General features: G+C 41.4%; 1 protein-coding gene across 8 annotated transcripts in view; it reads left to right on the top strand.

Annotated features, from left to right (window-relative positions):
- The window catches only part of CASK (calcium/calmodulin dependent serine protein kinase), a 403,174-nt gene that overhangs the window by 257,563 nt on the left and 131,642 nt on the right, over nt 1-13,969 (top strand). For all 8 annotated transcript variants that reach the window (XM_030933848.1, XM_030933849.1, XM_030933847.1 and 5 more), the window contains exon 8: nt 2,052-2,174. In XM_030933848.1, coding sequence (XP_030789708.1) covers nt 2,052-2,174 — 123 coding nt within the window. The remainder of the gene's footprint in view (nt 1-2,051; nt 2,175-13,969) is intronic.

The following is a 13,969-nucleotide window of genomic DNA, read 5'->3' as shown; positions in this document are numbered from 1 at the left end:
TAATGGTTCTGAGCAAAAGAACTATTAACAAAATTCTTGATCTCTATGGATATTTTCAAGAAAAGTTTGATGACACCTTTTAAATGTAGTACTTTTTTTTTCTTTTTTTACCTCCAGCACTTGCAAATGTGAGACCATTAAATATAGTACATTTAAATTGTCATAGTTTATAAACTGCTACTGGTCTTAAGTGATTTTAATTTGACTTGTAAATTATCATTTGCTAGGTTATTTGATCTTTTAAAGTAGCTATTAGAAAATACTGTTTAACTGGAATATATGCTAACACTTAACCTCAATTAACTTCTTTATAAAGGGCAAAAATATATTTCCCAAACTATATATAAGAGGTGTAATGTCATATCATTATTACAGGTAGCCAGTTAGTATATACACAGCAAGATTCTAAGCTGCTATGGGTTTGGTATTCAAATAAGTAAGATTGTTCTATAGCTTATTTTGTTCCCCCTTATAGACTCAACCTCCCAAATTTATTTTAGCTACTCGTCTTAGCTGAAGGAATAGAAAATCCAGTATTGGACTCTCTTGTAAAAAGGACAAGGGAGTATCCTTCTAAACCCTTACTCGTTTCAGAAATCTTACCACCCCTTTCAGATGATTTCTCAATCCCTTTGTCAAGGAAAAATTATTCAGACTTTAAAGAACACATTCACTCCAGGATAGGGAGAGGAAACAAGTCTACCCAAGCTTTGTCTAATCACTTCCCTCATTTCGAACTGGTCAGTTGACCACAATTTCACTAGGATGAAAAGTGTGGGATTTCATCCCTCCCCAAGTGTGGGATTACAGGCATGAGCCACTGTGCCCGGCCAGATAATGATAATTAAACAGCAAACTTATGACATTAGTCTTAATGGGATTTGACAAGCAGAAGTGGCTACTATTTGAAATTCTGCCTGTTGGGGGGGAAAATGAAGCATACTTCAATTGTAAGGGCTTTCCCCAACATAAAAACACTTTTCACTCCCCGTCTTCAAGAACAAAGTCTCATATTAGTCAGAGCTAATGCTAGCCCTTCCTCAAATTGCAATGATTCATTCATACTGCAGTGCAAGTGCTGCAGTTTCACTTGGCTTTAAAATGTTGTGGAGTTTATTCTTCATCTTTCTTCCTTAGAAGGTGATGTAGGTCTCTGCCTGTTGAAGCCATGGCTTTGCTTGAAGGTCCTGGCACTGGGTAGCTCACATAAGCTCACCCCATCAGTAAACCTGTTGATGTTGAACAAGGAATGAGACCCTACTCTGTCTCTGCCTCCTTTCCCCCACTTGCCTTCTCAACCCCATGCCCTAACCACTCGGAGTTTTTTTTTATGATTCTGGGTCTCAGACATATCCCTTTTCCCAGGAGCCTTCTAGCACTTGGCTCACAGATCCACAGCCTTTCTCATAAGTCCTGTGTCTTTTCAACAATTCGTAATTATTTTTGTGTGATTTTAGTCAATATACCATGTGGCTTAGTTGTCTCATCTCTAAAAGAGACAAAAGTAACTTCACTGAGGACAGTATTCAAGCCAATCAGTTATTCTGTGGGACCTACGGTAGTAGAATACTTTTTCCTAAACACTGAAATTGATATGCAGTGATCAAAATATCCTATTAATAAGTTTGCATAGTTCACAATTATTGCTAACCTCAATTTTTAAAAACATATATTTAAAATAGTTATTTAAAAATTTTAAGTTTTATTTTAGTTCTTTCTGGATCAATGTATTCTAGTCTCCCTAGCTAAGGATTTAAAGATAGAAACTGGAATAATGAACATTCTAGTCTTCAATTATTGAAAATATTATGACTTACATAACAAGAATTTGTGTATGGAGTATTTAATAGCACAAATTCTTATATAGTAAAGAACAACAGAAGAATTGCATTTGTCCTTTTCTTCCTTAGAACGCAAGGCTTTAGAATCAAATTTCTGTTCTTTGCTCTCAGAATTTTATTCACATTGAAACAGTATAGGAATATTAAATAATAGTGAATGTTAATGTCTCACTTAAGGTAACTATGTAGTTTTCCTTTCCTCCTCCTCAGATGAATCCAAGGCAGTGGAGCCATATCTCTGAAAGTGCCAAAGACCTAGTACGTCGCATGCTGATGCTGGATCCAGCTGAAAGGATCACTGTTTATGAAGCATTGAATCACCCATGGCTTAAGGTACATGAGCATTCACAGGTCACCTTTTACACTTTGTCTGAACACTTCCAGTGACAGGAATGCATTGCTCTGTGAGATGGTCCTTTTTACCTTTTCTTTTTTCTGAGCAGTTTTCATTAGTTTTTTCATCTTGTTTGCTGTTCCTGCACATCATCTGTGAACATCTGAATAGAATACATACCATTTGAGTGTCATGCAGCTATCAGAGGTAAAAAACAGGATTAAGACAGAATATATCAGGGGAAGGCCTCTGTTCTCTGCCAACATGTGTTCCAAAGATATGCAACATCAACAACTGAAATAATACCGTGTTATAATAAACCAATTATCTTTATTTTGGGTGTGACTGTGTGCTTTATAGCATTAACTATTTTTCAGTAGATACTAGATGTGAATTTACTGTGTTAGGAAAGTGGCAGGTTTTTTTTTTCTTTTTTAGACAAGGTCTGACAACATCGCCCAGGCTGGAGTACAGTGGCACCATCTCTACTCACTGCAACCTCTGCTCTTGGGCTCAAGCGATCCTCCCACTTTAACCTCCTCAGTAGCTGGGACCACAGGCATGCAGCACCACACCTGGCTAATTTTTGTATTTTTTTGTAGAGATGGGGTTTCACCATGTTGCCCAGGCTTGTCTCAAACTCCTGGACTCAAGCGATCTGCCCACCTCAGCCTCCCGAACTGCTGGGATTACAAGCATGAACCACTGTGCCCAGCCAAAAGGCAGATTTTAAAAGTTCCTTTTATGTCCCATCTTGCCAGTGAGTATTAAGGAAAATTATAACTTGGGACAGCAATGAAACAGTACTTTTTGATTAAGACATTATACAGCCCAATAATTCCAGGCAGTTTTCACTTTAGAGGTTAGAAAACTAATGCTTGGAGAGGTTAAGAATTTGCGCCAAGTTGGCCGGGCACGGTGGCTTATGCCTGTAATCCCAGCACTTTGGGAGGCCGAGGCCGGCGGATAACAAGGTCAGGAGTTTGAGACCAGCCTGGCCAATATGGTGAAACCCCATCTCTACTAAAAATGCAAAAGTTGCTGAGTGTGGTGGCAGACACCTGTAGCCCCAGCTACTCGGGAGGCTGAAGCAGGAGAATCACTTGAACCCGGGAGGCGGAGGTTGCAGTGAGCCAAGATCATGCCACTATACTTCAGCCTGGGTGACAGAGCGAGACTCCGTCTCCAAAAAAAAAAAAGAGAGAGAGAGAGAATTCGCACCAAGTCACAGAAGTCAGTGGTGGAACCAGGATTCTAATTCAGCCTGCCACTACCCTTTCATCTGTCCACTAGATCCTATCCCTTTTTATTTGACCACATTGACCCAACAACTTCCTCCCTTCCTGCATCATCAGAGTTCTCTGTCAGATTTAACATGCTATAGTTTATTTGTATTATACACACACTTAATATAGACATATACCTTCTCCTGACCCTACAACCCCCTCCAGCTTTTGCCCCTATTCTTTGCCTCCCTTGACAGCAATTCCTGAAAAGAGTTGTACAGACTGCTCACATTGTCCAATTTCCCATTCCTTTCCCATGAACCCAGTCTAGTCAATATCACAATCTTACTTATTGCACTAAAACAGCTCTTGTCAAGTCACTATTGACCTTCATATTGCTAAGTCCAGTGTTCAAATCCCAGGGCTTGTTCTTGGCCTGTCAGCAACATTTGGCATCCATCCTTCTGAAACACTGTATTCTCTGGGCTTCTGGGACACCTGCTTTCTTGGTTGTCCTTCTACCTCTCTGGCTGCTCCTTCTCAGATCCTGCTGATTCTTCCTCATCTCCCCTCTCCCACCTCTTCACACTGGAATGCCATAGGCCTCCATCCTTGCTCCTCCTCTTTTTCTCTATTGAAACTGAAAAAACTCAAACTACTCTCACACCACACAGCAACAATCAATACAGAAGACTTCTGTGACCCGAGGTGTGGAGATTTCTCCCCACCAACAAGCAAGCAATCAACTCTGCAGCAGTCTGCAGCTGGGTGTCCTCCCAACTAAATTCAAACACTATTTACCTGGAGATAGCATCAGATCCCACAGATTGAGGGCTCAGTCCCACAACCCTCACCTCTTCAGACACCAGTCATAAGTCCAGGCCACTGAAACTTCTGCCAACCAACTACAAATTGGGGACACCACAGCCTCTTCCTCTTTGGGGTTGGTTAATTTGCTACAGCAGCTCACAGAACTCAGGGAAACATTTACTTATGTTTACCAGTTTGTTACAAGGGATATTACAAAGAATATAAATACAGAGATGCATAGGACAAGTTATAGGAGAGGAGGGGAGCAGAGCTTCCATACCCTGCCTCAGGCACAACACCTTCCAGGAACCTCCATGTGTACAGCTATTCAAAAGCTCCCCAAATTCTGTCCTTTTGGGGTTTTGTGGAGGCTTTATTACTATAGGCATGATTGATTAAACCATCGGCCATTGGTGATAACTTAACCTCTGGTACCTCTCCCCTCCCCAGAGATTGAGGGATAGGGCTGAAAGTCCCAACCCTCTAATCCTGCCTGGGTCTTTGTGACCCCATCCTGAAGCTGCCTAGAGGCTGCCAGCCATCAGACATCTTTGGAGTTTCTAAGGATTTTAGGAGTTGTATGCCAGGAAATGAGCTAGAGGACCAAATATATATTTCACAGTATACCTCTGGTCTTCAAACCTGGATTCCTTACATTAAAAGAATATAGGCCAACATGGTGAAACCCCATCTCTACTAAAAATACATAAATTAGCTGGGTGTGGTGGCAGGTGCCTGTAATCCCAGCTACTTGGGAGGCTGAGGCAGGAGAATCGCTCGAACCCAGGAGGCAGAGGTTGCAGTGAACCAAGATCACGCCATTGCACTCCAGCCTGGGCTACAAGAGCAAAACTCTGTCTCAAACAAACAAAAGAAATATAAAAGAATATATAACTCAAAAGACACTGCCACATTACTAGAATCTCAGTCAAGCATTAATAATTAGTTCAGTCCATCATCATAATGTATGACTAGGTCTCCCAGCATGAGGCCACTCAGGTTTGCAGGCTTTCCATTGATCTTGTCAGGTTCTAAAAGCAGGAATGGTCTTGGTTTCACCCTTTCAGAAACCTGATATAATTGAGCTAAGAGACAGTAACCTTTCTTGCGTTGAGTCTCTTTCAAGGTGTTAATGTAATGTAATAATGGATTTCCCTGAATTCATAACCTATTTATTTATTCCTTTACTCTCAGCTGTTAATCTTTTTTCCTCACTTTATTAATAACCTTTGGGAGAAACATTAGAATCAACATGGTGCTGGTCTAGATGGCAGGCAGCAATATTAGTCTAGTAATTACCTCCTCCTTAGTCCACTCCCATGCAGGGAGACTAAGGTTACATAGGTGCCAATTTAGTGGACCGTTTTTACCACCAGGCAATATAGCCGCATTCACGATTAACCCATTTTGCACAACTCACCCCCATCAGGTCCTTAGGAATTCTGACACGAGGTTTAAAAACATTTCTTGTTTGGGAATCATCCCTGGTTCTAACACTGGTAGTTACGGCTCTGGTCCTAGAACTACCACATAGGGAGGGGTGGGGGGAGTGTAGGTAATATGGAAAAGAAGGAAAGAAAAAAAGTATAGTCATTATATCAGCATCCTCCCCTCTTGTCAAGAATTGCATAGTCATACCAACATCCTCCACCACCCTCTCTTTCCCAGATCAATCAGAAAAACAAAAGAATATCTAGTGGGGACACTCCTTTAGCCCCACTCATGTTGAGTGTGAGTACACACTGGTAAAGGCAAATAAGCCAGCCCTTCTTGCTTTCATCTCCCCCTGATTTAGACAACCAGGTTTTACTGCCTGATTTTAGTCTCTATCAGACTATTACTCTGAGAAGAATATCTCTGCCTACTGCTGGAACATTATGGGCTGTACTGTATGTTCTTTGGCCTGAAAGAATGGTGTTCAGCTCTCCAAATCTGTGCGATATCTTCTGTCCTGGCTTTTTTATGGCATTCTCATAATTCACATCTTCCACCGGGCAAGCAAAGCCCAGTCCAGAATCAGTGTCCACTCCTGTCAAAACCCATTTGTGGCTTCCCAGGGCTACCAGAATCAGCCTCACTTGCCAGCTTGTTTAGGGCTTTCCCACCAGGAAATCTGCCCCACAGCCATGGGCAGTGTCTGTCTCTTTTGCTGGCAGACAGAACAGTTCTTACTGGCATTTTGTGCCTGAGATGGTGCAAAAGAAACCTGTCTAGATGCAGCCCGTCTCTGCACTGTTGCAGTACCCGTTTATCCACTCATTTCATGGACCCAGGTGGCCACTTCAAGGGAGCACGCAGGGTTCTCTGCTTGTCAGTGTCAATCAATGTCAATCCGAACCCAGAAAGAGGCTCTTCTGATGGGCATCGACATATTCTACTTATTGCACTCCTCAAATTTCCATACGGCCATTCTCCATATGGGCATCCGTTTAATAAATAGACCAGGTTTCCACTGCCCTTCTGCTTGACCTTGTGACAAGGCCACTGGTGACTGTCCATGAGTCAGTAAAAAACCAAACATGGGAGCTTTCGCTATTGTTCATTTCTTCAGAATGCAATTCAGCCGCCAAGCTAATTTGATCTTACCTTCTTTGATCAAGAGTGGCATCCTTCCAAACAGGATTGTTCACCTTGGAACTGTCATCCACACACCAGGCAGCTCTTTGTTGGTCAGTTGAGAGCTGTTCACGGGGCCCCGTCCAAGGGTCAGTAGAATCCCGCAGTTCCTCACACAGTTCCAGAGTCAGTCCTAGGGAAAAAGAGGCTCCCTGCTTGAGAGTATTTCCTCCTTGCACTTCCCAGGGAGGATGCTCCTGTATAAACCATTTTCATTTTATTATGGAACTATTCTGGGCACTGCCATCCCCATTTGAATGTTTCTCTGACATCATGTGAGAAAGCATGGGTATTTCAGGTGTCAAGATCATTTTATGTCCTTCAGTCACAGGGGTAGTTTCAGTTAATGTCACATTAATGCTTGTTACATAGCAAGGTAGTAAATGCCCCCAAGTGGAAATTCTCTAGTGCAAACTCCCAGTAGTTGTCACTGGTAGATGCTCACAGACTTGGGCCATAAGCCCCAGTAAACACCCTGCAAAGGGCGAGCAGATGGAGAATTTGTCCCTACTAGCACTCCAGCTTCTCTGCTCCACACTGTGTGAGCTCAAGCAATCTTACTGGTGCCTAGTTAGCATGTCCAATTAATATTTGCTTGAAGTGCAGATTTATATTTCTTCTGTTTTACAATACTGAGTAGGGGAAGTGTTCCCCACCCAGTCATAGTTATCCAGTTCCATAAAATGTTTAGGTAAAGGAGACATAACTTATTTATGTATATCCTGTTTAAACATTCCAAATCTCATACTCCTATCAACTCTTACTTTTACCCTTTTCTTTTTTTAAAAAAAAAATAAAAATAAAAATAAAAGCACTGAGTCCCCAACAGTGGGTTGAGCCGAGGGACCTTGCTCCTTTTGTCAATCTTTGTCTTGATTAACTTGCCTCAACATTACCCCAAGTAATTGTTGGTCAGCTTTCTCACTGTAATGTCTGCCTTCTGACTTTTTCAGTTTCTCCAAACTGGGGTGAATACAGCAAACCTGTTTGGAACTCCTTAACATTGGGAGAACAGCAGAGGCTCCCTACCAACCTTTGATAATATTATATTGAGATCTTTGTTTTAACCCCATCGACTTCCACTTTATTCATCCCATTTCTTTTATTTATTTGTTTATTTATTTATTTTTTTATTATTTTTTTTTTCTTGAGACAAGAGTCTTGCCCTGTCACCCAGGCTGGAGTACAGTGGCGCAATCTCAGCTCACTGCAACCTCTGCCTCCCAGGTTCAAGCAATTCTCCTGCCTCAGCTTCCCGAGTAGCTGGGATTACAGGTGCCCACCCCCATGCCCGGCTAATTTTTTTGTATTTTCAGTAGAGATGGGGTTCCACTGTGTTTGCCAGGATGGTCTCAAACTCCTGACCTTAGGTGATCCACCCGTCTCGGCCTCCCAAAGTGCTGGGATTACAGGTGTAAGCCACTGCATCCGGCCCTATTCTTCCCATTTCTTAATAGCCCTCTAAAGATTCCACCCTGCTGGGATGAGTCCCATGATTCTCCTCTTTCTTTTTTCTCTTAGTTTCACCCAATCAATGTTTCTTCATTCACCTTATTTCTTAATAACCATTTAAACTTTCCACCTTCCTGGGATGAGTCCTGTGACTCTCCCCTCTGCCTTTCCCCAGTCTTTTGTTAATTACAGTCATGCTTTCATTGGTGCCCGTACAAAAGAGGCTCCCTTAGCCATAGCATTTACTACAACCAGAGCAATGGATGTATTCAGTGAGTAAATATCCCAGTCATCATAAGGCCAGTCCCACATGGCCTGCATAGGAACCAAATGAGCTGCTTCACCTGGGGTACTCCATTTGGCATTTATAGGTAGAGTTGGACAGTCTCTACCTTCTCAGGGTGTACAGACCTTACAGTGGCTTTTATTCCATTCACTAGGCTGACTGTTCCCTCAGGAATAACTTCCTGTGTATATGGATCACATTATACCCATTGTTATTGTTCAGTAGTGAGCTGTGGGTCCTGCATCAACCCAAACATACCTGTCCACTCTGCGGCATTTAAAACCAAAGAAAGTGCTCTCACAATCCATTTTAATAAAGGATTTTCAGTAAACTGATTATACCAATCTATGAAATGAGACAATTTCTTCACACTGTACCCTCTGGTTTCAATAGTTTCTTGGTTTTGCCCTTCTCTCACATGAACTACCGTCATGGTAACCACAGGTAGTAGAGGTACTGTCATCCCTGTATAATTTTTCCTTTGGGGGTCAGCTTGGAGACTAGTGGCCTGGGCTCGGACAGACTGAAAGCTGAGCTTGGTCTAGCATCAAGGCCTCATCCAGCATTTGTTTCATTTCCGTTCAGCTATTACAGACAACCACCACCAAGGGATTGAATATTTCACCTTTTTCTTTCTAGTTTGCATATCCTTATGCATCCAGTGAACCAACTCCCTGAGTTGGATCCATCTCTAAATTCCACTGGTAACTTTTACCTTTAGTAATTGATTGCAGCACAGTTGCAGCTCCAAACCATGGAAGATCACGTAGTCTACCCAGGAGTCAAAGGTTCCTCATCTCCCACCCTTTCATTCTTTCTCTTCCCAAACCACATATTTCTGTGAGCCAGGGCCGTTCTAGCAAACCCTACTTCACTGACACTAACTGAAGGTGGAAAAACTCAGAACTGTTTTCCTCTGTTCTCGCACCACACAGCAACAACAATCAACACACAAGACTTTTTTCACCAAATGTGTGGGGATTTCTCCCCATTAAGAAGCACGTAATCAGCCCTGCTGCTGGGTATTCCCTAATTCAGTTCTGACACTATAGTATCACATCCCACAGGTTGAGGGCTTGGTCCCCAAGGCCTCCCCTTCCCACCCTTCCAGACACCAGTCACAAGTCCAGGCCTCCAGAACGTCAGACTGACTGGCTACAAATCAGAGATCCTACACCTGCTCTTTGAGTTCCATTAATTTGTTAGATCAGCTCACAGAAGTCAGGGAAACACTTTAACCATTGTGTTATAAAGAAAATTACAAAGGATACAGATGAAGAGATGCATTGATGGAGGTATAGGGGTGAAGTGGGAAGCTGTGGATGCACTGCTCTCCAGGAACCTCCATGTGTGCAGCTATCCGGAAACTCCCTGAACCCTGTCCTTTTGGGTTTCTACGGAGGCTTCATTACCATTGGCCATTGGTGGTCAACTCAACCTTCAGCCCCTCTCCCCTCCCTGGAGGTTGGGGGTGGGGCCAAAAGTCCCAACCCTCTCATCCCTCCTTGGTCTTTCCTGTGACCAGCCCTCATCCTGCAACTGCCTAGGGGCTGCCAGCCATCAGTTAATTATTAGCATACAAAAAGATAGCCCTTACACCATTCTAAGGATTTTAGGAATTGCATTCCAGGAAAGGGAGTTGTAGACCAAATATGTATTTCACAATATCACATCCATCTACACTCCCAGCCCTTGAAGAGCTCATCTAGTTTTGATGGCTTTAAATGCTGTCTGTACAACAGTGACTCCTGAATCCAGGCCTCTCCCTCTAGGTATTCTTTCTTAATTATCTATACGGTTTGGCTTCCTGACACTTGACTCATTTCACCCCTTCCTACTCTCCCTTCTTACTCCATTCCCATCATATCGGCCTCCTTGCTGTTCTTCAGACTGCTGGCACATTTCACCTCAGCACCTTTGCATGACCCTTCCCTAGAATACTCTTCCCTCAGATATCATGGCTTGTTCCCTCACCATCTTCAGGTCTTAGCTTAGGTATCAGCTTCTTAGTAAGACCTTCCCTGACTACCCTATTTAAAATGTAGGGGAAGGAATGCCACCAGTATTCCCTATCCCCCTTCTCCTACCTTATTTTTCTCTATAGCATCTGTCACCCTAAGACATACCCATATGTTACTTATATGTTTATTGTCTGTCTACCTCATAAAATATAAGCTGCGTAAGTGTAGGGATTTTTGGCTCTTGGTTCACTTCTGTCTAGCACCTAGAATGTATCTGGCATGCAGTAGGTGCTCAATGAATATTAGTGATTTAATCAATGAATGAATGTTCATTTTATTATACCATGCTACTTCCTCATATTACGCAAAGCAATAAAATATTTTAAAAGTAGATTAATAATGTATCTTAAGGCGATGACATGGAATAGTATTACAGGACAATTTTGAGATTTCAGTGGATCTTGATTCTCCTTAAGAATATTACTTCTCAGCTTGGACAACATAGGGAAATCCCATCTCTACAAAAATAAAAATAAAAAATTAACCAAGCTTGGTGGTGCGCACCTGTAGTCCCAGCAGCTCAGGAGCCTGAGGTAGGAGGACTGCTACTTCTCAAAATATGCATTCACCCCTCTGATACTCAGTGCTAGTTATTCCCGGTTTCCCCCAGAAAAGAGTAGTGAATAATTTTTAGATACTTTCTTTGTTTTGTTTTGTTTTTTGTTTGTTTGTTTTGCCCTCCCAGATATATAATGAACAGTTTAGAGGTAATTCCTATTTCTCCTTTACTTTTCTCACTTTCTCCATAACAGGGATCTTTTGTTCATTCAAAGCTAGTTTAAATGCCAAATAACAATGAAAATGGCAGCCATTTTAGTCATTTTTCAAATCTTTTAGAAGATAGTTTTAACATTATACAGTACCTACTTACAGTGACTTTCAAAGCTTATCTTGGCTAATAGCATATTTATTTTGTTCCTACCAATGATTATAGTTCTTGTTCTAAGTAATTTGAGCTTGATGCATAATAAATTTGTAGCGTGAAAAAGACAAAAAAAAAGTCAGTAAACTTAAAGGAAAAAGTTTAAGATGGCTCTTTGAGCTGAGTATCACATGCCATGTCTAAACAACAGTTTAACTTCACTACTTATGTCATCTGAAGATGGAAAAACTCAATTAGAATGTTATTCAGCTGGTATGAGCAGGCTTATGTTATATTTCAGTATTTGTCCATGTGTATTTGTAAATCATTACTGTGGATGTAAGAGGGATTTTTTTAGAATGGCTGAAATTTAAATATGAAAAACTCCTGGATAACTTGCAAGTTGAAGAAATAAAATGATACTGGTTGCAGTGGCTTGAGCCTACAGTCCCAGCTACTTGGGAGGCTGAGTAAGTAATTAGAGTAAGGTGGGAGGATTACTTGAGCCCAGGAGTGAAAGGCTGCAGTGAGCTACAACCATGCCACTGTACTCCACTCTGGGAGATAAGAGCAATACCCTGTCTCCACAAAAAGAAAAAAAAAGGAAATAACATAAAGAAAAACTTTGTAATGAAGGCTACCCAAAGTCATAATACCATTGCTTTGTGTCAGAAAAAAAAAACAAAAAACAAAAAACAAAAACCAGGCATGATGCCGTGCACCTGTAGTGCCAGCTATATAATTTTTTAAAGTTCACAGCCACTGCAAAAGCATGCCAAATTGTAAAGACCATCGATACTAGGAAGAAACTGCATCAACTAACGAGCAAAATAACCAGCTAACATCATAATGACAGGATCAGATTCACACATAACAATATTAACCTTAAATGTAAATGGGCTAAATGCCCCAGTTAAAAGACACAGACTGGCAAATTGGATGAAGAGTCAAGACCCATCAGTGTGCTGTATTCAGGAGACCCATCTCACGTGCAGAGACACACATAGGCTCAAAATAAAGGGATGGAGGAAGATCTACCAAGCAAATGGAAAACAAAAAAAAGCAGGGGTTGCAATCCTAGTCTCTGATAAAACAGACTTTAAACCAACAAAGATCAAAAGAGACAAAGAAGGCTGTTACATAATGGTAAAGGGATCAATTGAACAAGAAGAGCTAACTATCCTAAATATATATATACCCAATACAGGAGCACCCAGATTCATAAAGCAAGTCCTTAGAGAACTACAAAGAGACTTAGACTCCCACACAATAATAATGGGAGACTTTAACACCCCACTGTCAATATCAGACAGATCAACAAGACAAAGTTAACAAAGATATCCAAGAATTGAACTCAGCTCTGTACCAAGCAGACCAAATAGACATCTACAGAACTGTCCACCCCAAATCAACAGAATATACATTCTTCTCAGCACCACATCACACTTATTCCAAAATTGACCACATAGTTGGAAGTAAAGCACTCCTCAGCAAATGTAAAAGAATATAACTGTCTCTCAGACCAATGCAATCAAACTAGAACTCAGGATTAAGAAACTCACTCAAAACTGCTCAACTGCATGGAAACTGAACAACCTGCTCCTGAATGACTACTGGGTACATAACGAAATGAAGGCAGAAATAAAGATGTTTTTTGAAACTAATGAGAACAAAGACACAACATACCAGAATCTCTGGGACACATTTAAAGCAGTGCGTAGAGGGAAATTTATAGCACTAAATGCCCACAAGAGAAAGCAGGAAAGATCTAAAATTGACACCCTAGCATCACAATTAAAAGAACTAGAGAAGCAGGAGCAAACACATTCAAAAGCTAGCAGAAGGCAAGAAATAACTAAGATCAGAGCAGAACTGGAGATAGAGACACAAAAAAACCCTTCAAAACATCAGTGAATCCAGGAGCTGGCTTTTTTAAAAGATCGACAAAATTCATAGACCGCTAGCAAGACTAATGAAGAAAAGAGAGAAGAATCAAATCGACGCAACAAAAAATGATAAAGGGGGATATCACCACCGACCCCACAGAAATACAAACTACCATCAGAGAATACTATAAACACCTCTACGCAAATAAACTAGAAAATCTAGAAGAACTGGATAAATTCCTGGACACATACACCCTCCCAAGACTAAACCAGGAAGAAGTTGAATCCCTGAATAGACCAATAACAGGCTGTGAAATTGAGGCAATAATTAATAGCCTACCAACCAAAAAAAAGTCCAGGACCAGACGGATTCACAGCCAAATTCTACCAGAGGTACAAAGAGGAGCTGGTACCATTCCTTCTGAAACTATTCCAATCAATAGAAAAAGAGGGAATCCTCCCTAACTCATTTTATGACTCCAGCATCATCCTGATACCAAAGCCTGGCAGAGACACAGCAAAAAAAGAGAATTTTAGACCAATATCCCTGATGAACATTGATGCAAAAATCCTCAATAAAATACTGGCAAACCGAATCCAGCACCAGCAGCACATCAAAAAGCTTATCCACCACG

This window comes from Rhinopithecus roxellana, chromosome 7 (genome assembly GCF_007565055.1).
Source record: "Rhinopithecus roxellana isolate Shanxi Qingling chromosome 7, ASM756505v1, whole genome shotgun sequence".
Classification (NCBI taxonomy): domain Eukaryota; kingdom Metazoa; phylum Chordata; class Mammalia; order Primates; family Cercopithecidae; genus Rhinopithecus; species Rhinopithecus roxellana.
This window is presented reverse-complemented; position numbering and strand designations above follow the sequence as displayed.